Source organism: Brachyhypopomus gauderio, chromosome 12, assembly GCF_052324685.1.
Source record: "Brachyhypopomus gauderio isolate BG-103 chromosome 12, BGAUD_0.2, whole genome shotgun sequence".
Taxonomy (NCBI): Eukaryota; Metazoa; Chordata; class Actinopteri; order Gymnotiformes; family Hypopomidae; genus Brachyhypopomus; species Brachyhypopomus gauderio.
This window is the reverse complement of record NC_135222.1, coordinates 7,750,137-7,772,645: the sequence shown is the minus strand read 5'-3', so window position 1 is coordinate 7,772,645 and position 22,509 is coordinate 7,750,137. Positions and strand designations below refer to the sequence as shown.

Sequence of the window (22,509 nt, the reverse complement as noted above, 5' to 3'; positions counted from 1 at the left end):
TCCCATCGAGAACACCAGTGCCACCCTGGCCTCTGACGATCTCAACCCACAGCAAGAGCACTCTGCTGTTGCCCTAGCAACCAGTAATCAGGTCTTGTTATACGAGGTGTGTGTTCTGTGTTCTCAGGTGTGTGGCAAAGAATTGTGGGTTTAAACACACACACACACACACACACACACACACACAAAATAACAGCAAAAATGTAAGCCAAACAACAGACGTGTGTGTGTGTGTGTGTGTGTGTGTGTGTGTGTGTGTGTGTGTGTGTGTGTGTGTGTGTGTGTGTGTGTGTGTGTGTGTGTGTGTGTGTGTGTGTGTGTGTGTGTGTGTGCGTGCGTGCGTGCGTGCGTGCGTGCGTGCGTGTGAGGCTCGAGACTTCTAACAAACTTTGTACACTCGAGATGGAGAGCACTGAGGGACCTACAGGGACACACACTCAGTGGTTCTGTCCATGTGTTGGGTGGCTGTGTGAAATCATGATATGGCTAGATGAGGAAAAGCCGCTCTCTGTCTGGGGTTCCCCACGGACGCTGACAGGGGCCTGGGTCCTCTGTGTGTGTAGTACCTCGACTACCTGGAGCTGCGCTGGAACTTTAGACTTGACATCCTTATGCAAATGTCACTTTTTGGTTCCCTGTGGGCCTTTGGGGTGGTGGATTTTTAGATTTTAGCCAGTTCCCTGTGCAGTTTTGGAGCAGGGAGGAACGGGAAGGTTTTATTTAGATGTGAGAGAAGTGAGATGTGTGAGAGAAGTGATCTCTACAGCAGCAAATGTCTTATTTCAAAAGTTGTGATGTTTGTGAAAGCATGACGCATTCATTTAGTATTTCACTTGACCACAGAAGTTTTCCCATGTTTAATTGTTCATATTTCCTGCATATGGACCCCAGAGGAGGAGCTCAGAGCCGCAGTGTCAGGCGCTGTGTGAGGTTGTCTCCACGTGCGCCCAGAAGACACACATAAATTTCCTGTATCAGTCTTTGAGTGCGGCCATACTTTTTTTGGGGTGCTAATCCTCCTCAAACATTTAGAGTTGCGAATCCTTTGAATTGGAGTCTGTTTCACTGCAGATTAGATGCTGTCTGACACAGAGAGGATGAATCAGGACACAGAGAGGATGCTGCTAACAAGTTGGTAGAATGTTTACACACATTATTAGGCGTTTATCTCTCCTCCATTCCTCCACTCCGCACCATCTCCCTCCCTCCATCACCGGGCTCACTTCTCCTCACAGCGCTCGTGACGCTTATCTGTCCCCATAAACTATGCTTTATTCTGTGCTCTTGTGTGTGTGTGTGTGTGTGTGTGTGTGTGTGTGTGTGTGTGTGTGTGTGTGTGTGTGTGTGTGTGTGTGTGTGTGTGTGTGTGTCACCCATGCTCTTGCTACCTCCCTGAGTATGGTGTCTGCCATATATATATATAATTTGTGTTTTGGTCTTTGCTGGCGCTGCCGTGTACAGTCAGACCTGCTGCTGTTCGCTGTGAATGTGAAGAACTGTGAGTGTGGTGAGATTTAGCCCAGTGTTACACGGGGCGAACTCCCCCCTGCACAGATGACAGTCTGGAATAGATGAGTTCATTATTGCCATGTGTTTGTTTTTTTACATGTGCTTTGTGTTTATTTGTGGTTCAGAAACAGCACAGGAGACAGTAATATCTGACTGGGGGGGGGGGGGGGGGGGGCACAGCTCTAGACATATTAATCACTCTTCTTTATTGAGTTACTTATCTACAAGCTGAACGCACTATTGCCAATCTATTTTCATTGTGAAGAATTAGGCCCTGACGTTCTGCCATCTACACACACACACACACACACACACACACACAAACACACAAGCGAGATATAGTGTGCTGAGGGGTCTTCCATAAAGCGTAATATATCACCTGCTCTTCGAGCGGCTGTCATTGCTCTGTGTATCTCTCAAGCACACATATCGCACACGCATCATATAATTGTGCCCTCGGAGAACACGGCCCTCTCCCTCCCGACGGCCGCGGGGCCCTCCGGCACACCTGCCCGCACACACCTTCACAACACAATATTTCCCAATTTACCTTAACTGTGTAACAGCTGTAATTCGATGCCGTCTATCTCGAGTGCCCCCCAGGTGCCCCTCTATACCCCCAACACCCCCCCCCCCTCCCCAAACAGAAGCTCACGCACCAATTAACTTCAGTGGAAGGAGCACAGATCACATCATTGCCGACATCCACCACTATTGCCTAGCAACACAAAACCCTCGGCCTTCCCTTACATAAATAGCTTTTAAAATGCCAGACCAAAAAGCAGTCGGCAAATTGCAAAAGTCTGAAAGTAATTTCAAACAGAGTCAGGAGGGAGACGGAAAGTGGAATTTCTCAATGCAGAGGTTGAATAAAGAACCTCTCTCTCTCTCTCTCTCTCTCTCTCTCTCTCTCTCTCTCTCTCTCTCTGTGTGTGTACATCCCTCTGTTTATATTATAATGTTTTCAGTTTGGGTTTATCTGTGTGTATGGTGTGACACTACATCTCTCCACAATGCTTTACTCAGAAGTATCTGTGAACAGGCTCTCACACGTCACGTGACTACACACACTTTAGTACGTAGGTTATATATTCTATTCTTTATAGGTAATGAATTCTGCCTGTTCTGTGCTGGCTGTAATTTAGCTGGATCTTTAGCTGATACTGACCATGTGTTCATTCTTCTTATTTATCTTCCTGCCTCTGCATTTGCCCCCAATTTCACCCCTCACACTCTCTCTGTTCCTCCTGTCTGTCTCTCCCCCGTCTTCCTCCTCCTCCTCCTCCTCCTGGCTGTAGATGGGTGGTGTAAAGCGCCTGCAGCCCCGCCTGAACTCCATCCTGTTCAGGCTGCAGTTTGAGGAGCAGGTGGAGCACCTCCGCCCGGACATGCTGGCGGTGGAGGCGGCGTGCGAGGAGGTGAGGAGGAGTCGGGCCTTCGGACAGCTGCTGGAGCTGGTGCTCCTCGTGGGGAACTACCTGAACGCGGGCTCCCGCAACGCCAGGTCCCATGGCTTTGACCTCAGCTCCCTCTGCAAGGTGGGTAACGTGTGTGTGCGTGTGTGTGCGTGTGTGTGCGCGTGCGCGTTGAGTCCTCACAACCCCACAGACGTTGTGAGTGTCTCGTTCTGTCTCTCCTGGGAGGGATGTGTGAGACGGGGGCGGTGTTTCTCAAGGCCGGAGTCATTCAGCTCCTGGACCAGCCGCTGGGTGGTCTTCCTCCATGCTCTTCATCCTCATGCAGCGGTGGGCCAGGGCTTCATTTACCCCGTCACACACAAGAGACTGCACCTGCTGCGTCTGCAGAGCCCCACCATAATCTGAATAATCAGAGTAATCATCTGGCCTTCCACATAATCTAGCACATGAAGCAATGGGAGATTGTCATTCTGCTCATTTTTGTGTGTGTGTGGGTGCGCGTGTGTGTGTGTGTGTGTGTGGGTGCGCGTGTGTGTGTGTGTGTGAGGTGGGAGGTGAGGGAGTACGCCGGTTTTCCCACGTGTTCTCTGTGTGTTATCTGGGGTGTGAAACACGATGTTAACCTGTGAAAAGCTTTTTAGGCGGGTTAGTGTTGGACCTTTCTGGGGGGGGTGTAGGGAAGATGAGAGAAACAAAATTAATTACCACTCTAAACGAGCTGGTTAGTCTGGGCAACCATGGCAACCCACTGCTCATTCTGTAGTTCCTCTCTCTCTCTTGCCCTCTCTCTCCCTGCCTCCCTTTCTCTCTCTCTCTCTCGCTCTCTCTCTGTCTAACTCTCTCTCTGTCTGTCTGACTCTTCTGTTTTGGGCTATCTTAGTTCTTTTCTCAAAGGGCCATTACTGCATTAGAGTTGAGTAGCTAGGCCTGTCTTCTCTTTGACTGATAATAAAATGCCTTTCTGCTCATCAAGTCTCCTATAGCAGCAGATAGAGGAGCAGCCCACAGGTCGGCCTGCCCCTCCTGGGCTTTATTAGCAGCTGAAGCTTCATACGAACTGGTCATGTTGGGACGTGGACACAGAGAGCCACGCAGGCCCTGGACACGTGGTGTGGGGACTGTGCTTAGGCCCTGGACACAGGCTGTGGGGACTGTGTTCAAGCCCTGGACACAGGGTGTGGGGACTGTGTTCAAGCCCTGGACACGGGGTGTGGGGACTGTGTTCAAGCCCTGGACACGGGGTGTGGGGACTGTGTTCAAGCCCTGGACACGGGGTGTGGGGACTGTGTTCAAGCCCTGGACACAGGGTGTGGGGACTGTGTTCAAGCCCTGGACACGGGGTGTGGGGACTGTGCTGATGGCTCTCCTGACTGGACTTCCTGTTAGTGACAAGGGTCACACATCACCTGTGTTAGCTATCATCAGCTGTGTGTTCCCAACAGGCCATGGTGGGATTCAGCTTCACAGAGAGGCCTACGCTGTTTTCAAAGGATGGAGTGAAGGAGAAAGGGTCCCTTCTCCAGCTTTTAACCCCACCAATGGGGGGTGACATCTCTTCTTTTTCCATGGGGGAGGGAGGGCTGTTTATACATTGTTTTTGTGTGTGTGTAATCTGTCACGTGTGTCTTCACTGATGTCTGTCTGAGTTGCTTGCTGGTCTGTTCTGGCTTTCCCTCTGGTCTTCTTCTAATGTGAAGGACACATTAAGTCATCTCCTCTGTGTGTGTGTGTGTGTGTGTGTGTGTGTGTGTGTGTGTGTGTGTGTGTGTGTGTTCTAATTTAAACAGACCTTTGTTGTGGATGTCCCTCAGGACGGAGCAGCATCACCTACCCTGCCCTGGGGCAGCTCTGCAACAGTGTGAACAGGGCGTCTCGTACTGTCTTTAGCCAGTGAGCACAACTCCTGGAGACGGCCTGTAGTGCTCTGTTCACATTGTTTCGGAGTGGAAATGCACTTAGTCTGAATGAGCTGGAATGATTGGATTTGTCGTTTTGTATTTGTGCACTCTCTTCATAAAAAGAATTCATTTGGGGTGATTTTTTCCCCCTCTAAGTAACTCATAGCCATATAGGCTGTGTGTTCCCCGCTGGGTGCTGTGTTAGAGCAACAAAGCCTCATTCCCTGTCATCCACCCTACTCTTCTGATTCCACATTTCCTGGCCGGCAGAAAAGATTGCGGCCTGCGTGTTTGTTCGAGTATAAAAGCTACCATCAGAGCACACCCACTCCAAAGAAAACCCCCGTCTGGGAAAGAAGAAATACAAAGTTAATTTTCATTTATTCTCTTTGACTCTGTCACTCATTCTCTCTCTCCCTCCCCTCTCTGTTCCTCCTCCTTCCCACACTACCTCTCTTCATTCCTCTCTCCATCCTTCTCTCTCTCTCCCCTCCCTCTATACTAGTCTTCTGTTTTGACCTCCCTCTCTCTATCTCCTTCACTCCCTCCCTCTCTCTCCCTCCATCCCTCTCTCACTCCCTCCCTCCCCCCACAGGTCTCACCAGGTGATCAGCGTGTCAGAATCAGCAGAGCCCCCCAGTCTTGTGGCGTTGGAGTTATCCTTCCTAATCAAATGCTCTTTGCGTTCCGTTTGTCGTCCGCGTGTCTGCGAGGCAGCTCGGCCTTTACAAAAGCTTGTATTCGTGCTGCAGAGTGGTAATCATAATTGACAATGAAAACATCTTGCTTTTCCAATCTGGCGGCGGTTTCGGAGCGTGCTATCAAATTAACTTGTCAGGGACAAAAGCAGCCCGCTGCCAGGGGTTTCTTTCAAGATACAGTTCACTCTTCTTCCATTTCTCCTTCTCCTTCTTTCTCAGCCCCTCCGCTGTTGTTCTTCTGTCTCTGGAGTTCGGAGCTCGTTTTAAAGCATAAATATTTACTCTGTTTTGAGCACAGAAGACACATTGGGAGCAGACGGCGGTTTCCGCCCGAGCCATTTGTTTGGTAATTTGCAGAGACTTGCGTGTTTTCCCGAATGTTAATGCAGACGTCTTTGATCACTGCCCATACCGGCGTGTACACGCGAATAATCCAGCGGCCCCCGTTCAGAAGCCCCTCCCTCCTTTACGAGGGCCGGTGATGGTGCAGGCACTGCTGGCTCTTTGCCAAGACCTTCCAGCGAGGTGCCTCGTGTACGGTGCCACGGGCCTGTCCTCCAGCAGTTCAGCAGTGAGTGAATGTTCAGACGCGTGTTGAGATGAGCAGCATCACAGGTGCCGTGTGGCCCGTGGGAGACGGCCGCCTACATCACAGCTCAGCTGCAACACTCACCAAAGATCGCTGGAGCCGCCGTGAGCCGTCATCACAGCCGTTCTGAATTACCTGCTGCCCAGTGGTTTGAGGATTTAATTCTGTTAGGGAATAATTCTAACACAGTATTTTGTGTGTGTGTGTGTGTGTGTGTGTGTGTGTGTGTGTGTGTGTGTGTGTGTGTGTGTGTGTGTGTGTGTCTCAGCTCAGGGACACCAAATCTGTTGATCAGAAGTCAACTCTACTGCACTTCCTGGCTGAGGTCTGTGAGGAGAAATACCCAAACGTTTTAAAATTTACAGATGACCTGCAGCATGTGGAAAGAGCCAGTCGAGGTATGGACACACACACACACACACACACACACAGAGAACAACAGCAAAAGTATTTTAAACATAAATTGGTATTTAATGACAATCTGTTCCAATTCACATCAGAAGTAGTTTGAAATAACACTGGAGTGGCTCTGTCATCGTGACTCGTGTGTGTGTCCTCAGTAAGACAGGGCCTTGAGCTGAGTGAAGGCATGTCTGTTAGTCTCTCCTACCATCTGCCCTCGCTGATCCCAGCACTGTGTCAGATGCTCTGGTGTGGTCTGCACGCCTGCTGCCTCGTCTGCTCATGCTGATCCCAGTACAGCATGTCAGAGCGCTGTGGTCCGTGTTTCTCAGGCTGTCCTCGCGGGCCTGTCTCTCCACCCTTCTCCTGTTCTGCATGGATGTCAGACCTCCACCCCCTCACCCCCTTTACTTCCTCTGTGTGATGTAAAGGTCTGCTTCATGTGGGCTTCACCCTGCTGTCTCTCCATCAGTGCCAGCTGAAATGCCTTCACTCCCCATGAGCAGTCTCTCTCTCTCTCTCTCTCTCACACACACACACACACAAATCCATAAGTTGAGCGCACACTTGGCTGTGTTGGGTGTAGTTGTGAGATATTCAGCATGAGACAGTGTGAGTGGATATAACACTGGTGTCTATAGCAACTGCTGGAAACTTGAATTTTCTGACATTTCCAAATTCAAGACAGGTGGTGTATTTAGACAGGAAGGCCAGTGGCCAATATCTCTGAGTTTAGATTGCAAATGTGTCTATTTCTGGCTCTTGTGATCTGTGTGGGTATGTAAACTGGCTCAGAGGCTATTTTTGTTTCTAATATGGTCTCTCTTTCTCTCTCTCTCTCTCTCTCTCTCTCTCTCTCTCTCTCTCTCTCTCTCTCTCTCTCTCTGTGAAGAGCACGTATCAATTATGCATGTGTTCCACTGGTTTTTGGGGAAAACACTACTGAAGAACTGACATTTTGAGAATTTTTTTCTCTTTATGAAAGAGTTTTGCTAACAGTGGAATAGGTGTTCTAGGGATACCTTGTTTATCTATAATTCTATTGGAGAGCTTGCTGGCTCAGTTCAAACTTTGTAAAATATCACGATCTTGATCTTTTTCTGAATTAATTTTTGGGGAGATTTGTAAAAAACATGACAGGGGCATTAGTAAAGCCCACAATCCGACGCACTGTTGTGAGAAATAGGGAATAGATCAGCCATCCGTGGGCTGTGGGGGCGTGGCAGTGGGAGGCGTGGCAGTGGGAGGCGTGGCAGTGGGAGGCGTGGCAGTGGGAGGCGTGGCAGTGGGGGCGTGGCAGTGGGAGGCGTGGCAGTGGGGGTGTGGCAGTGGGGGTGTGGCAGTGGGAGGCGTGGCAGTGGGAGGCGTGGCAGTGGGGGTGTGGCAGTGGGAGGCGTGGCAGTGGGAGGCGTGGCAGTGGGAGGCGTGGCAGAGTGACCTCATCATGTGCCCAACCGCACAGCTGCCCCACTGCCCTTCTCTGTCCTTATCTACCCTTTCTGTGGAGCCTGAGTTCATTTCATGTTTCAAAACAAGCTCACTGTATTGTCTATGAATTAATCTCTCTCTCATCTCTCTCTCATCTCTCTCTCTCTCTTCATCTGTTGTTCTTATGTCTCTTCCTGCGTTATTAAACGTTATTATTTCTTGGCATCGCTCTGCTTGTCTTAATCATTTGATTGCTTCTTATTCATTTGAATTGATCTTTTATTAATTTTAAACCTCCCAGCACAAGAGAGCAAAAACCACTTGACTGCCCGAGTATCTGATGAGTGTTCATTCCTGTGTGTGTGTGTGTGTGTGTGTGTGTGTGTGTGTGTGTGTGTGTGTGTGTGTGTGTGTGTGTGTGTGTGTGTGTTCATTCCTTTGTTGACTCTGACCTGATGATGGTTGTGCTGCTGACAGTGTGTGTGTGAGTATACACACGCACACAGGTGTATGTGCACATGCATATAAAAGTGTGTGTGTGTGTGTGTGTGTGTGTGTGTGTGTGTGTGTGTGTGTGTGTGTGTGTGTGTGTGTGTGTTGGACTGAGGTGGTGGACTTGGGGGTGCTGGTTTGACAGGAGCACTGTTAGGTCAGATTGCCCTTGGCAACCCCAGGGCCAGAGGTACGGTTCAGCGACCAAAATCTCAGTGTCTCTTCACATTACAGTATGCTTGATGAGTGAGTGTGTGAGAGAGACAGGAAGAGAAGACAAGATGTGAGACAGCATGGGAGAGGATGTGGGAGACAGACATGGAGAAGGTGTGAGGGAGAGAGACAGGGAGAGGGTGTGGGAGAGAGACACAGGGAGAGGGTGTGGGAGAGAGACACAGGGAGAGGGTGTGGGAGAGAGACGCAGGGAGAGGGTGTGGGAGAGAGAGACAGGGAGAGGGTGTGGGAGAGAGACACAGGGAGAGGGTGTGGGAGAGAGAGAAAGGGAGAGGGTGTGGGAGAGAGACAGGGAGAGGGTGTGGGAGAGAGAGACAGGGAGAGGGTGTGGGAGAGAGAGACAGGGAGAGGGTGTGGGAGAGAGACAGGGAGAGGGTGTGAGGAAGAGAGACAGGGAGAGGGTGTGGTAGAGAGAGACAGGGAGAGGGTGTGGTAGAGAGAGACAGGGAGAGGGTGTGGTAGAGAGAGACAGGGAGAGGGTGTGGGAGAGAGACACAGGGAGAGGGTGTGGGAGAGAGACACAGGGAGAGGGTGTGGGAGAGAGACACAGGGAGAGGGTGTGGGAGAGAGATGCAGGGAGAGGGTGTGAGGGAGAGAGACAGGGAGAGGGTGTGGTAGAGAGAGACAGGGAGAGGGTGTGGGAGAGAGAGACAGGGAGAGGGTGTGAGGGAGAGAGACAGGGAGAGGGTGTGGGAGAGAGAGACAGGGAGAGGGTGTGAGGGAGAGAGACAGGGAGAGGGTGTGGGAGAGAGAGACAGGGAGAGGGTGTGAGGGAGAGAGACAGGGAGAGGGTGTCACGAGTCACTGGCAGACGGACTGATCACCACTGGCCTGCTTTCTTCTATCTGGGTATTGGCTAGTCAGCTTTTCTTTGTACGCACTGGTATCAGCGGGCTGTAGACTTAGTGTTTGGGGAATTGGCTGTTGTGCAGGGGTATAAAGGCCATGTTGATTAGCAGTACACTCCTCCTTTTTTAATTAGGGCCTGGCTCGTTTATGGCAGTCTCTGGGTGCGATATTTAATAGTAATTAATCACGGCTGTGCCCCTTGCCACTGCATTACCAGACACAGCATGCGGTGTGGAGAAACCCACTGAGCCCATGGGAATTGTAGTTTCTGCTGGGCTTATGTACTGTTGGACCCATGGGGATTGTAGTTTCTGCAGGGCTCATGCACTGGAAGGTCTAGTTTCCACTTTATGTTCTATATAAAGTTCCATAATGGTATTGTGTGATTCATTACTCTAAAGCACTAGAGGGATTTATGGATTGTTCAGCCGACTCTGTGCAGATGAACCAGGCAGCCACAGTCATGGCCCAGTGTCTGGTTGTGTCAGAGAGTCTGGTGGAAACAGCAGAAGACGTTCTGGTCCAGAATGGTTTCAAGCTGGTTTGTGAACCCAGACTCAGGTCACATGACATCTAACTCAAATATAAAAGATTCTGAATGTGTTTGAGTTTGATTAATTTGTTTGTTTGTTGTTCTTATTTTGGAATGGTTCTCCAAGCAGCTCCTCAACCAGGTCTGGTGTTTACATGTCGTCCAGCCAGGTGTGTCTGCCATGCTTACAGTAGAGGTGCAATATTTACATGCCATCTCTCACTCCCTGTCTCACTCCCTCCCCTCTCTTCCTCTATCACTCCCTCTCTCCCTCCATCACTCCCTCTCTCTTCCTCTATCACTCCCTCTCTCCCTCCATCACTCCCTCCCCCTTCCTCTCTTCATCCATCACTCTCTCCCCCTCTCTTCATCCATCACTCTCTCCCCCTCTCTTCCTCCATCTCTCCCCCTCTCTCTAATGTAATAGCTTTCTTGTGTTCTCTCCCACTTCCACATTTCATTAATAGCTCCTACTCTCTTGTCCCTCATCAAATCGGGACGGCATTATGGGTAACACATCCGCACCGCTCCAGAAGACGCCCGCTCGCAGCGTCTGATTGGCTTACTCTATTACTGTTATTTCCACCCATTATTGTGTCCGTTCTCCTACCGGGCTGCTGTCTGTCTCTGCAGCCCGGGGTCGGGGGATGGGGCCTGGCTTGTGTGACAGAGGTAGAAATGTTTTCATTAATTACTTATTGCTTAATAATAGTGATGTGTGTGTGTGTGTGTGTGTGTGTGTGGGTCTGGGTCTGGGTCTGGGTCTGGTCTGCAGTAATTGTCTTATATATTTATGAGCATGATGTGTGTGTGTGTGTGTGTGTGTGTGCGCGTGTCTGACTGGCAGCCCATGCTGTGAATGTTTTTCCAAGGCATCCCATGTTTTCTTTAGGCCCAGGTATGTGTGTGTTTGTTTATTTATTTTATTTTATTTATTTATCCTGTTTTTATTGAATCCGTTGTGAATGGCAGTGATCTCAACACATGCACACACCTGCACATGCACTCACATGCACACGCACTCACATGCACACACCTGCATATGCACTCACATGCACACGCACACACCTGCACCTGCCATATTTTCTGAGAGAAATTACACAAATATATGAACAAACAGTTCTCGAGAGAACGACTATACTGTATTGTGAGGAGTGAGATGCGTCATTCAGAGCAGGTGACGAAGACTACGGTGAAAATGGGACAAACCCGAGAGATCACGACCAGCACCTGGAGGACCGGGTCTAAACCAACATCCCACGCAGCACGTGAAACGCCCGCAAGACCACCAAGATGCTCCACTCACCAGCCCACCTGCCAGGTGCCTGACACGGGTTCTCCGGCACCAACGAGTCAGAACCAGCCTGAGGAAAGTGGCAGACCCAGATCGAGTGCCTGGCCTGGTACTGAAAGCCTGTGCCAACCACTTCACAGAGGCTTTACTATCACGTTCAACCTCTCGTTGCAACAAGCTGACCAATCAGCACGTCCAGCATGAAGGAAATCCTCCGCTGTTGATCAGTGGCTTCTGCGCCCGTAGTCATGAAGTGCCTTTAGATTCTTGTGCTTTCAGCGATCAGAACAGTCATCCCACATGATCTGGGTGAGCACCAGTTTGCCCACCGGCCAAATCACTCCACAGAGGATGCTGTCACAACAACGTTCCACACAGATCTGAAGCACTTCGAGGAGCCAGACACTTGTGAGAGAATGCTATTTATGGACTTCAGTTCCTCATTTAACAGCACCATCCCCCACACACTGGTCAGAAAACAGCAGAACCCAGACCTTGGTTCTTCTAGGTACTCATGGGTCACAGTCCTCCTCACTGGCCAGCTACAGAAGGTCACACCTCCTCTATGCTCCCCTACTTACCAGTCTGTCATCCAGAAAGACAACATCTACTTATTCATTAATATTCATTAATATTTATAACACCCAGCCCCCTGCAAATATGATCATTTAGTTTAATTTTCTCACTTAAAATTCAGTGAAAATAATTTGGTAACCTGCATGTCACATTCATCAGTTTGCTGCTGAAAATACTGTTTTTCCTCTCTGTTCGTTTTGACCTTAGGAGAAATGTCACTGTACCCGAGTGCAGTGACAATAAACATACTATTCTGTTCTACTCTATTCTATTATCTTCCATAGAATATGGAAGATACATTCTGTTCTGTTAAACTTTAAAACTCTTTCAAGGCCTCTCCTTTAAGCAAACTTATGCAAGGACCACACATGGTATCAAACGTGGTTTACACAGAGGAATGCGTTCACCCTGGAGTAGTCGACAGAAGCTCGTCTTTGTTGAAGGCCAAACAGGGAGGTGTGGAGGTATACTGCAGACACGGGCTTTACACAGCAGTGACAACTGGACCTGTTTACTCAAACGTGGGTTTATCAGTAGAAGCACTGTAAAATGACCCATATCTAATCTCGTTCTAGTTGAATAGTGAGCGCCAGAAATAAAGAAGATGGTGACATTAAGGTGCCACTAGAAGGTGGCTACACCTTCTTTAGTTAATTATTTAATACTTCTAGTTAGTTAACCTAATTAACTTAATAGGTACAAATCCTGTTTGCATCTTACCAACTTACTAAATAGCCCCAAACAGCCTGAGTTCTGTTTCTTAAACGTTCTGTTAGCTGTGCAGATTAACTTATTAGGGGAATGTTTGGTAATGCTATTTTAAGACACTGGATGGTTGTTTTGTTGAGTCCATTAAGTTCTGTCTCTGCTTGAAGTGCTTTCTAACGATGGCCCGGCCTGTCTCTGCCTCACGCAGGCCCCGCCCCTTCTGGCGGCCCTCTGCCTGTGTCTTTCTGATCCCTACCTCGTTACCGCCACCAGGGGGGGCTAGAGGTTGCGCGTGAGGACGTGCTCCCATTCTCTGTTCCCCCAGCTGTCATGCCAACAGCACGTACACGGCAAGATGCTAAACCTCCAGCACTGCATCCTGGTCACACGTTCACTGGAGATGACCACTGTGGTGCTTCCGGAGTGCTAACTAACTGTGGGAGCTGAGGGGAAGATGATGGCACCTGGGGGGGAGGGGGTGTACGTGCTTGTCTCGTGGGACGTAGAGGATGAAATATAAGCATCTCTTCAGATAAACTATGTATAGCATCTCTGATCCTGCTTTTGCAAGGCCCTGATTGGCTGGACCAGGTGCTGGATTCAGGAAGGGACTGTGTAATTCTGCCCTCCTGAGGAGGCTTCATCAACAGGGTTGGTGGCCCAGCTATAAAAGAGTCATAGAGGTATTACTCTGTAACACTCCGAAATATCCTCTCCATCTGGGGAGGACTTCAGCGCAGACACTCAATCTGTGTGTATCGTTGAACTAAGACATTGTATCTAGCAGTGTGTTATTTCAGTGGTACTTGGACTTTAACCTGTTTGCGCGGGCTAGGACACTTTCTCAGAGTAGATGACAAAGCACTTTTATAAGTTGCTCTGGATAATAGCTTCTGCTAAATGCTGTAAATGTTACTGTCAGCTTTGCGAAATTGCAGGAAGTCGGGTGGAAAGGCCAGGTGCTTACACACCTGTATGGCATTAATGGGGTTGATTATGATTACTGTTATTTTTTTATCTGCACTTAGAATACATTTTTGATACTTTATTTGTATTCTCTTGTGGGCTGATATTGGTTTATGTGGTCATAAGGGAGGATGTTGGAGCCCCAGTGCTGTACATCATTTCCTGTTTGAAGAGTTGCTTGCATCATAACAGCACTGAGTGAAGTGACCGTGGGCCTCGGGCTTCATCTGTTTAAACCACCTGATGTCAGAGCTTCCATCTGTCTACACACACACACACACACACACACACACACACACACACACACACACACACACACACACACACTGCAGGCCATCTTGTGTCAACACTTGAATCTCAGAGTGACTCTCCGTCTCTGCTCCTGTCCTGCCGCCTCCCAGTTCGGCCACGCCTCTGTCCTCACCGCGTGGGGGAGGGGCCTGGGGGACGAGAGGGGAGGGGCCTGAGGGACAACAAATAGTGGAGAATATTACCTCCCCTCCTTGTTGACTGGAGCTGCTTCCTGAAGTGGTGGTGCTTTCTAACTCAAAGCCCACACCCCATAGCCAAACACCCACACACACACACACCACACACCCCACAGCCAAAGACCCACACAAACACCCACACACACCCCATAGCCAAAGACCCACACACACCCCATAGCCAAAGACCCACACACACCCCATAGCCAAAGACCCACACACACACACACCCCATAGCCAAAGACCCACACACACACACACACCCCACAGCCAAAGACCCACACAAACACCCACACACACCCCATAGCCAAAGACCCACACACACCCCATAGCCAAAGACCCACACACACCCCATAGCCAAAGACCCACACACACACACACCCCATAGCCAAACACCCACACACACACACACCCCATAGCCAAACACCCACACACACCCCATAGCCAAAGACCCACACACACACACACCCCATAGCCAAACACCCACACACACACACACCCCATAGCCAAACACCCACACACACACACACCCCATAGCCAAAGACCCACACAAACACACACACACCCCATAGCCAAAGACCCACACAAACACACACCACACCCCACAGCCAAACACCCACACACACACCCCACAGCCAAACACCCACACACACACCCCACAGCCAAACACCCACACAAACACACACCACACCCCACAGCCAAAGACCCACACAAACACACACCACACCCCATAGCCAAAGACTATGAATATTGAATAGAAACTGTATGTGTGTGTGTGAATAATTTCTGATCTGTGTGATTGCATTCCAGAAATGTATGATTGTCATGTTGCATTTTTCTCCTGTCACAACCTGTGATGTTCATCTCTTGAAGTGTGTGTGTGTGTGTGTGTGTGTGTGTGTGTGTGTGTGTGTGTGTGCGTGTGCGTGTGTGTGCGTGTGTGTGCGTGCGTGCGTGTGCGTGCGTGTGAGTGCGTGAGTGCGTGTGCGTGCGTGTGTGTGAGTGCGTGCGTGCGTGTGTGTGTGCGTGCGTGCGTGTCTGTGTGTGCGTGCGTGTCTGTGTGTGGTGTGTCTGTGTGTGTGCGTGAGTGCATGCGTGTGCGTGAGTGCATGCGTGTGCGTGAGTGCATGTGTGTGCGTGAGTGCATGCGTGTGTGTGTGTGTGTGTGTGTGTGTGCGTGAGTGCATGTCTGTGTGTGTGTGTGTGTGCGTGTGCGTGAGTGCATGCGTGTGCGTGAGTGCATGCGTGTGCGTGAGTGTGAGTGTGTGTGTGTGTGTGTGTGTGTGTGCGCGTGTGTGTGTGTGTGTGTGTGTGTGCATTGTGTTGAGTATGAAGAGTGGAAAGGTTCTGCTGTATTGTCTGTGTGTGGGTGTATTCAATGTAAGCTGTTGAAAGGGTGCTGTGTGTGTGTGTGTGTGTGTGTGTGTGTGTGTGTGTGTGTGTGTGTGTGTGTGTGTGTGTGTGTGTGTGTAAATGGTGCTTTGGGGAGTTGGGATGTATTAGGTCAGTGCAGTTAAAAAAAAAACAACCACGATAATTATCTTGCCATTTATCTTGATTTACAATATCACATATAGTAAAGTATTTTATTACTGCTTTCTTCTGTTTGGTACCACATGTTGGTAGTGGCACAGTGACCTATCAGCATAAAGATCTCTCACCAATCAGTAGTTATTAAGGTCTGAAACTTCACAAACTCAACTCATGTTCTGGACAATAACAGAATGTGTTGCTGATGAATTCAGCATAGTTCCTCCCCAGAACAACTGTCAGCGCTTCTCGCCATCTTTGTGTTACTTACAGAGAATCCAGACGAGCTTAGCGGCTATGGAGCAAAGATCCTTCATGTTATCTGTAGCTGAAGTATTTCCAAGCTTCTGATTGAAGTTTGTTTTGATGGAGGGAAAGTTCGTTTTGATGGAGGGAAAGTTCTGGAGACGTACCACCTTCATGCTAAGGTCTTGCATCTCTCTCTGTATGTCTGCATAATTCTTATTGCAGCATGGACATTTATGTGTGATCAGTGCACCATAGAGCAGTGTGTGTGTGTGAGGTTCTTAAAGCAGGACTATTTTGTGTGTCTGTCAGCTTTTTTAAATGCAGTGACATTATCGTATGTATTTAGCATTGTTATATACCGTTTACACATGCTTAGTGTATGTGTGTGTGAGTAGTGTTTCTGGCATGCAAAGGTTTGTGTAAATTGTGTTTCCCGTGTGTGTGTGTGTGTATAAATGGTTCTGCTGTAGTGAGTAAATAGTGTTGATGTTCTGTGAGGTGTGTGTGTGTCTAAATGTCGTTGCTGGTGTGCATGTGTATAAATGGTGCTGTGTGTGTGTGTGTGTGTGTGTGTGTGTGTGTGTGTGTGTGTGTGTGTGTGTGTGTGTGTGTGTGTGTGTGTGTGTGTGTGTGATATTGGTTCTGCTGTTGTGGTGTTTTTAATTAGAGCAGCTGTGAGGTGTAGCTTCTGAAAATCCATAACACCTAGAGGAAAACGCACCCATATAGACAGACACACACACCCATACACACACACACACACACCCATACCCATACACACACACACACACACCCATACCCATACACACACACAGGAGCGTGATCCCTAAACTCCTCTATTTATTTCCACTAATCAGCAATCCACAGTAAGCAGTAGCAAGTCTGGAATTGTGTTCCACAGCCTGTGTGTCTGTGGTGAGTGAGAGTGTGTGTGCGTGAGTGTGTGTGTACATGCATGTGTCTATTTTGCAAACAGGTGAATGCTAACCTCACCCTCCCCCACCACACACACACACACCCTTTACATAGCTGGTTTAAATGCCGTTATGTGCTCAGTAGTACTGTGATGAGGTGATTATATGTTTTTAATAGGCAGTTCAGCTTTGATTAGTGTGCTGCATCTTTTTGGTGAAGTGGAGACTCTGAACATTTGTGAACATGTGTCTCCTGACCGAGCGTTCAGGCGATGGCCGACGTCCAGTCATCCGTTCAGCACAAATAAGTAAATAAGAATGAATTATTTTCCATAGGATATTGTGTTGATGCAGCAAAGAATGGAACAGGTTACGGGTCCCCCGGTGTTGTGTGTGTGGTGTGTGGTGTGGGGTGTGGGAGTGGGTGTGGTTGAGCAGGTAAGACGTGATGGTGTTCTCCGCTGTGTCCGCTGTGACTGTGTAATCAGTTATGCACTGCAAGAAGACACATTCACACAAATGCATATTGTGTAAAAACCTTCTTTGTTAGAATGTCTGTTGTATTTTTAGGAACATTAAGTCAAATATAAAATTTGTTTTAAAATTTGTCTCAATTTTCTTGTGTCAAATATGTGGTTCCTGTGTAGGCGTCTGATAAGAGTATCATTCTCATTCTGTCTCACTCTCGCTTTCTTTCTCTCACTCTTTCTCTCTCTCTCTCTCTCTCTCTCTCTCTCTCGGTCTGGAGAAAAAGTCAGATAAATATATGTGTATAGTGTCAGCAGAGAACCTAGAGATTGATTTAAATAAAAATAATTGTGTGTGCGTGTGTGTGTGTGTGTGTAGTCTCAGCAGAGAATGTGGAGAAGAGTCTGAGGCAGATGCAACATCAGCTGCTACAGCTGGAGAGAGATCTGGGCACCTGCAGCTCACCAGATGACCAGCAAGACATGTTCCACAAGAAGATGGCTATATCCTTTACCAACACACACACACACACACACACACACACACACACACAGCTTCACCAACCCACATCCTTATGAAATTGCTTAGGAAAACTTTCCTAGGTAAAATAAGTAAATAAATAAAAATCACTCTCGCTCTCTCTCTCTCTCACACACACACACACACACTTTCTGATCATGGCAGAGGTCAGTGTGTTGGACTGCAGGAGTGTGTGTATTAATTTTTAACCATTAGTGTCAGAAGGCAGCTTTTGAGTCTTCAAGCAGGTGTCTTCTCAATAATGGAGTACCACTGTCTCTACCTTTCATTCGCCCCTCCACCCAACCCCTGCCTGTCCGCTCTAACTCCGTATGCAGTCGCGCTCCACCACCGTTGCTTTCTTATTTACTCAAACGTATTTTTAAAGACACAGTTTTGTTTTCTATTATTCTGAGCAAATAATTTATTATTATTATTATTATTTATTATCATTATTATGAACCACAGCACTTCTTTAGAGCACAATCTTATACCAGAATATGAACCACAGCAGGTCGTCTTAAGAGGATGACCTCACAGTAGAACCAGAACCACAGCAGGTCGTCTTAAGAGGATGACCTCACAGTAGAACCAGAACCACAGCACATCATCTTAAGAGGATGACCTCACAGTAGAACCAGAACCACAGCAGGTCGTCTTTAGAGGATGACCTCACAGCAGAACCAGAACCACAGCAGGTCGTCTTAAGAGGATGACCTCACAGCATAACCAGAACCACAGCAGGTCGTCTTTAGAGGATGACCTCACAGCAGAACCAGAACCACAGCACATCATCTTAAGAGGATGACCTCACAGTAGAACCAGAACCACAGCACATCATCTTAAGAGGATGACCTCACAGTAGAACCAGAACCACAGCAGGTCGTTCTTAGAGGATGACCTCACAGTAGAACCAGAACCACAGCACATTATCTTAAGAGGATGACCTCACAGCAGAACCAGAACCACAGCAGGTCGTTCTTAGAGGATGACCTCACAGTAGAACCAGAACCACAGCACGTCGTCTTTAGAGGATGACCTCACAGCAGAACCAGAACCACAGCAGGTCGTCTTTAGAGGATGACCTCACAGTAGAACCAGAACCACAGCAGGTCGTCTTTAGAGGATGACCTCACAGCAGAACCAGAACCACAGCACGTCGTCTTTCCTTTCTCCTGCTCTTTGCCTTTTTCTCTCTCCCCTGTAAAACATTAATTTTCACATTTTAGTATCTCATCTCAGTCTCATTTGGAGTAGTTTTAAAACTAATGTCTGTGTCAGTCTCTGTCATGCCAACTGGCCATCTGAAGCCTTACTTCATTATAGAGAACGTCACTGTTCTGTCCTGTGTGTGTGTGTGTGTGTGTGTGTGCGCACGCGTGTGCGTCCATGCGTATCCCTGTCTGTCTGTTTCTTTGAGTGTGCATGTGCGTGTGTGTGCCTAAGTGTGCCTCCATTAAGCCCTAAAGGTGTTCTGACATGCTCGTGGTCGAGTCTGTCACCTGCCTGAGACGCATATTTGTCGACTATATGTGCTTTATAGATGGAAGCCACTGCATGGCTTGCTGAAGGCTACATGAGGTCTGTGTGTGTGTGTGTGTGTGTGTGTGTGTGTGTGTGTGTGTGTGTGTGTGTGTGTGTTGTACCATAAGGCCTAGTGATGTAGAGGAGTTGTGGGAGTTGTCAGAATGTGAGTGAGTGGGTGTGTGTGGGGGTGTGTGTGAGCGGACGGACGCTGGCTGCTCAGAGCAGGGCTTGGCAGGTTCTGGGTGCTGAGTACTGACTGTGTGGGGGTGTGTGTGTGTGTGTGTCAGCAACAGGGTGATCCAAGCAGAGCTCGTCAGCTTTGGAGTGCTGAAGCACGCGCCGTAGGGAGTAGATGAAGCGGGAAGCCGTGCCTGCTGTGTGTGGAGATGTGGAAGTGGTGAGGGTGTGTGTGGAAGTGTAGAGGGTCTGTGTGGAAGTGTAGAGGGTGTGTGTGGAAGTGGTGAGGGTGTGTGTGGAAGCGGTGAGGGTGTGTGTGGAAGCGGTGAGGGTGTGTGTGGAAGTGGTGAGGGTGTGTGTGGAAGCGGTGATGGTGTGTGTGGAAGTGGCGAGGGTGTGTGTGGAAGCGGTGAGGGTGTGTGTGGAAGTGGTGAGGGTGTGTGTGGAAGTGGTGAGGGTGTGTGTGGAAGTGGTGAGGGTGTGTGTGGTGTGTGTGGAAGTGGTGAGGGTGTGTGTGGAAGTGGTGAGGGTGTGTGTGGTGTGTGTGGAAGTGGCGAGGGTGTGTGTGGAAGTGGCGAGGGTGTGTGTGGAAGTGGTGAGGGTGTGTGTGGAAGTGGTGAGGGTGTGTGTGGAAGTGGTGAGGGTGTGTGTGGAAACGGTGAGGGTGTGTGTGGAAACGGTGAGGGTGTGTGTGGAAGTGGCGAGGGTGTGTGTAGAGGGTGTGTGTGGAAGTGTCGAGGGTGTGTGTGGAAGTGTAGAGGGTCTGTGTGGAAGCGGTGATGGTGTGTGTGGAAGTGGCGAGGGTGTGTGTGGAAACGGTGAGGGTGTGTGTGGAAGTGGTGAGGGTGTGTGTGGAAGTGGTGAGGGTGTGTGTGGAAGTGGTGAGGGTGTGTGTGGAAGTGTCGAGGGTGTGTGTGGAAGTGTCGAGGGTGTGTGTGGAAGTGGCGAGGGTGTGTGTGGAAGTGGCGAGGGTGTGTGTGGAAGTGGCGAGGGTGTGTGTGGAAACGGCGAGGGTGTGTGTGGAAACGGCGAGGGTGTCGTCGAGGGTGTGTGTGGAAACGTCGAGGGTGTGTGTGGAAACGTCGAGGGTGTGTGTGGAAACGTCGAGGGTGTGTGTGGAAACGTCGAGGGTGTGTGTGGAAGTGGTGAGGGTGTGTGTGGAAGTGGCGAGGGTGTGTGTGGAAGTGGCGAGGGTGTGTGTGGAAACGGTGAGGGTGTGTGTGGAAACGTCGAGGGTGTGTGTGGAAACGTCGAGGGTGTGTGTGTGGAAGTGGTGAGGGTGTGTGTGGAAGTGGCGAGGGTGTGTGTGGAAGTGGCGAGGGTGTGTGTGGAAACGGTGAGGGTGTGTGTGGAAACGTCGAGGGTGTGTGTGGAAACGTCGAGGGTGTGTGTGGAAGTGGCGAGGGTGTGTGTGGAAGTGGCGAGGGTGTGTGTGGAAGTGGCGAGGGTGTGTGTGGAAGTGTAGAGGGTGTGTGTGGAAGTGTCGAGGGTGTGTGTGGAAGTGTAGAGGGTCTGTGTGGAAGCGGTGATGGTGTGTGTGGAAGTGGCGAGGGTGTGTGTGGAAACGGTGAGGGTGTGTGTGGAAGTGGTGAGGGTGTGTGTGGAAGTGGCGAGGGTGTGTGTGGAAGTGTCGAGGGTGTGTGTGGAAGTGGTGAGGGTGTGTGTGGAAGTGGCGAGGGTGTGTGTGGAAGTGGTGAGGGTGTGTGTGGAAGTGTCGAGGGTGTGTGTGGAAGTGTCGAGGGTGTGTGTGGAAGTGTCGAGGGTGTGTGTGGAAGTGTCGAGGGTGTGTGTGGAAGTGTCGAGGGTGTGTGTGGAAACGGTGAGGGTGTGTGTGGAAACGGTGAGGGTGTGTGTGGAAACGGTGAGGGTGTGTGTGGAAACGGTGAGGGTGTGTGTGGAAGTGTCGAGGGTGTGTGTGGAAACGGTGAGGGTGTGTGTGGAAACGGTGAGGGTGTGTGTGGAAGTGTCGAGGGTGTGTGTGGAAGTGGCGAGGGTGTGTGTGGAAGTGGCGAGGGTGTGTGTGGAAGTGGCGAGGGTGTGTGTGAAAACGGCGAGGGTGTGTGTGGAAACGGCGAGGGTGTGTGTGGAAACGTCGAGGGTGTGTGTGGAAACGTCGAGGGTGTGTGTGGAAACGTCGAGGGTGTGTGTGGAAACGGTGAGGATGTGTGTGGAAGCGGTGAGGGTGTGTGTGGAAGCGGTGAGGGTGTGTGTGGAAGTGTCGAGGGTGTGTGTGGAAGTGGTGAGGGTGTGTGTGGAAGTGTCGAGGGTGTGTGTGGAAGTGTCGAGGGTCTGTGTGGAAGTGTCGAGGGTGTGTGTGGAAACGGTGAGGGTGTGTGTGGAAACGGTGAGGGTGTGTGTGGAAACGGTGAGGGTGTGTGTGGAAACGGTGAGGGTGTGTGTGGAAGTGTCGAGGGTGTGTGTGGAAGTGGCGAGGGTGTGTGTGGAAGTGGCGAGGGTGTGTGTGGAAGTGGCGAGGGTGTGTGTGAAAACGGCGAGGGTGTGTGTGGAAACGGCGAGGGTGTGTGTGGAAACGTCGAGGGTGTGTGTGGAAACGTCGAGGGTGTGTGTGGAAACGTCGAGGGTGTGTGTGGAAGTGGCGAGGGTGTGTGTGGAAGTGGCGAGGGTGTGTGTGGAAACGTCGAGGGTGTGTGTGGAAACGTCGAGGGTGTGTGTGGAAACGTCGAGGGTGTGTGTGGAAACGTCGAGGGTGTGTGGAAGTGGCGAGGGTGTGTGTGGAAGTGGCGAGGGTGTGTGTGGAAGCGGCGAGGGTGTGTGTGGAAGTGGTGAGGGTGTGTGTGTGTGTGTGTGTGTGTGTGTGTGTGCGCGTGTGTGTGGAAGTGGCGAGGGTGTGTGTGGAAGTGGCTGAGGTGTGTGTGCCTGATGACTGGTCACTATTTCTAACCTTCACTAATGAGCTGACGGGAGTGCTGATGTTGACTGGACACGTCCCCACATGCCTCTTCTCCTTTCTCTTCTAAAAGGCTGTTATTTTCTATCGCTCCCTCTCTCCATCCCTCTTCTCTCTTCCTCTCTCTCTTGAACTG

At 49.9% G+C, this 22,509-nt stretch overlaps 1 protein-coding gene across 5 annotated transcripts in view; it reads left to right on the top strand.

Annotated features, from left to right (window-relative positions):
* The window catches only part of LOC143528885 (protein diaphanous homolog 3-like), a 285,913-nt gene that overhangs the window by 168,106 nt on the left and 95,298 nt on the right, over nucleotides 1-22,509 (top strand). For all 5 annotated transcript variants that reach the window (XM_077024807.1, XM_077024808.1, XM_077024806.1 and 2 more), the window contains 3 exons: nucleotides 2,808-3,047; nucleotides 6,384-6,513; nucleotides 17,621-17,745. In XM_077024807.1, the coding sequence (XP_076880922.1) occupies nucleotides 2,808-3,047; nucleotides 6,384-6,513; nucleotides 17,621-17,745 (495 nt within the window). The remainder of the gene's footprint in view (nucleotides 1-2,807; nucleotides 3,048-6,383; nucleotides 6,514-17,620; nucleotides 17,746-22,509) is intronic.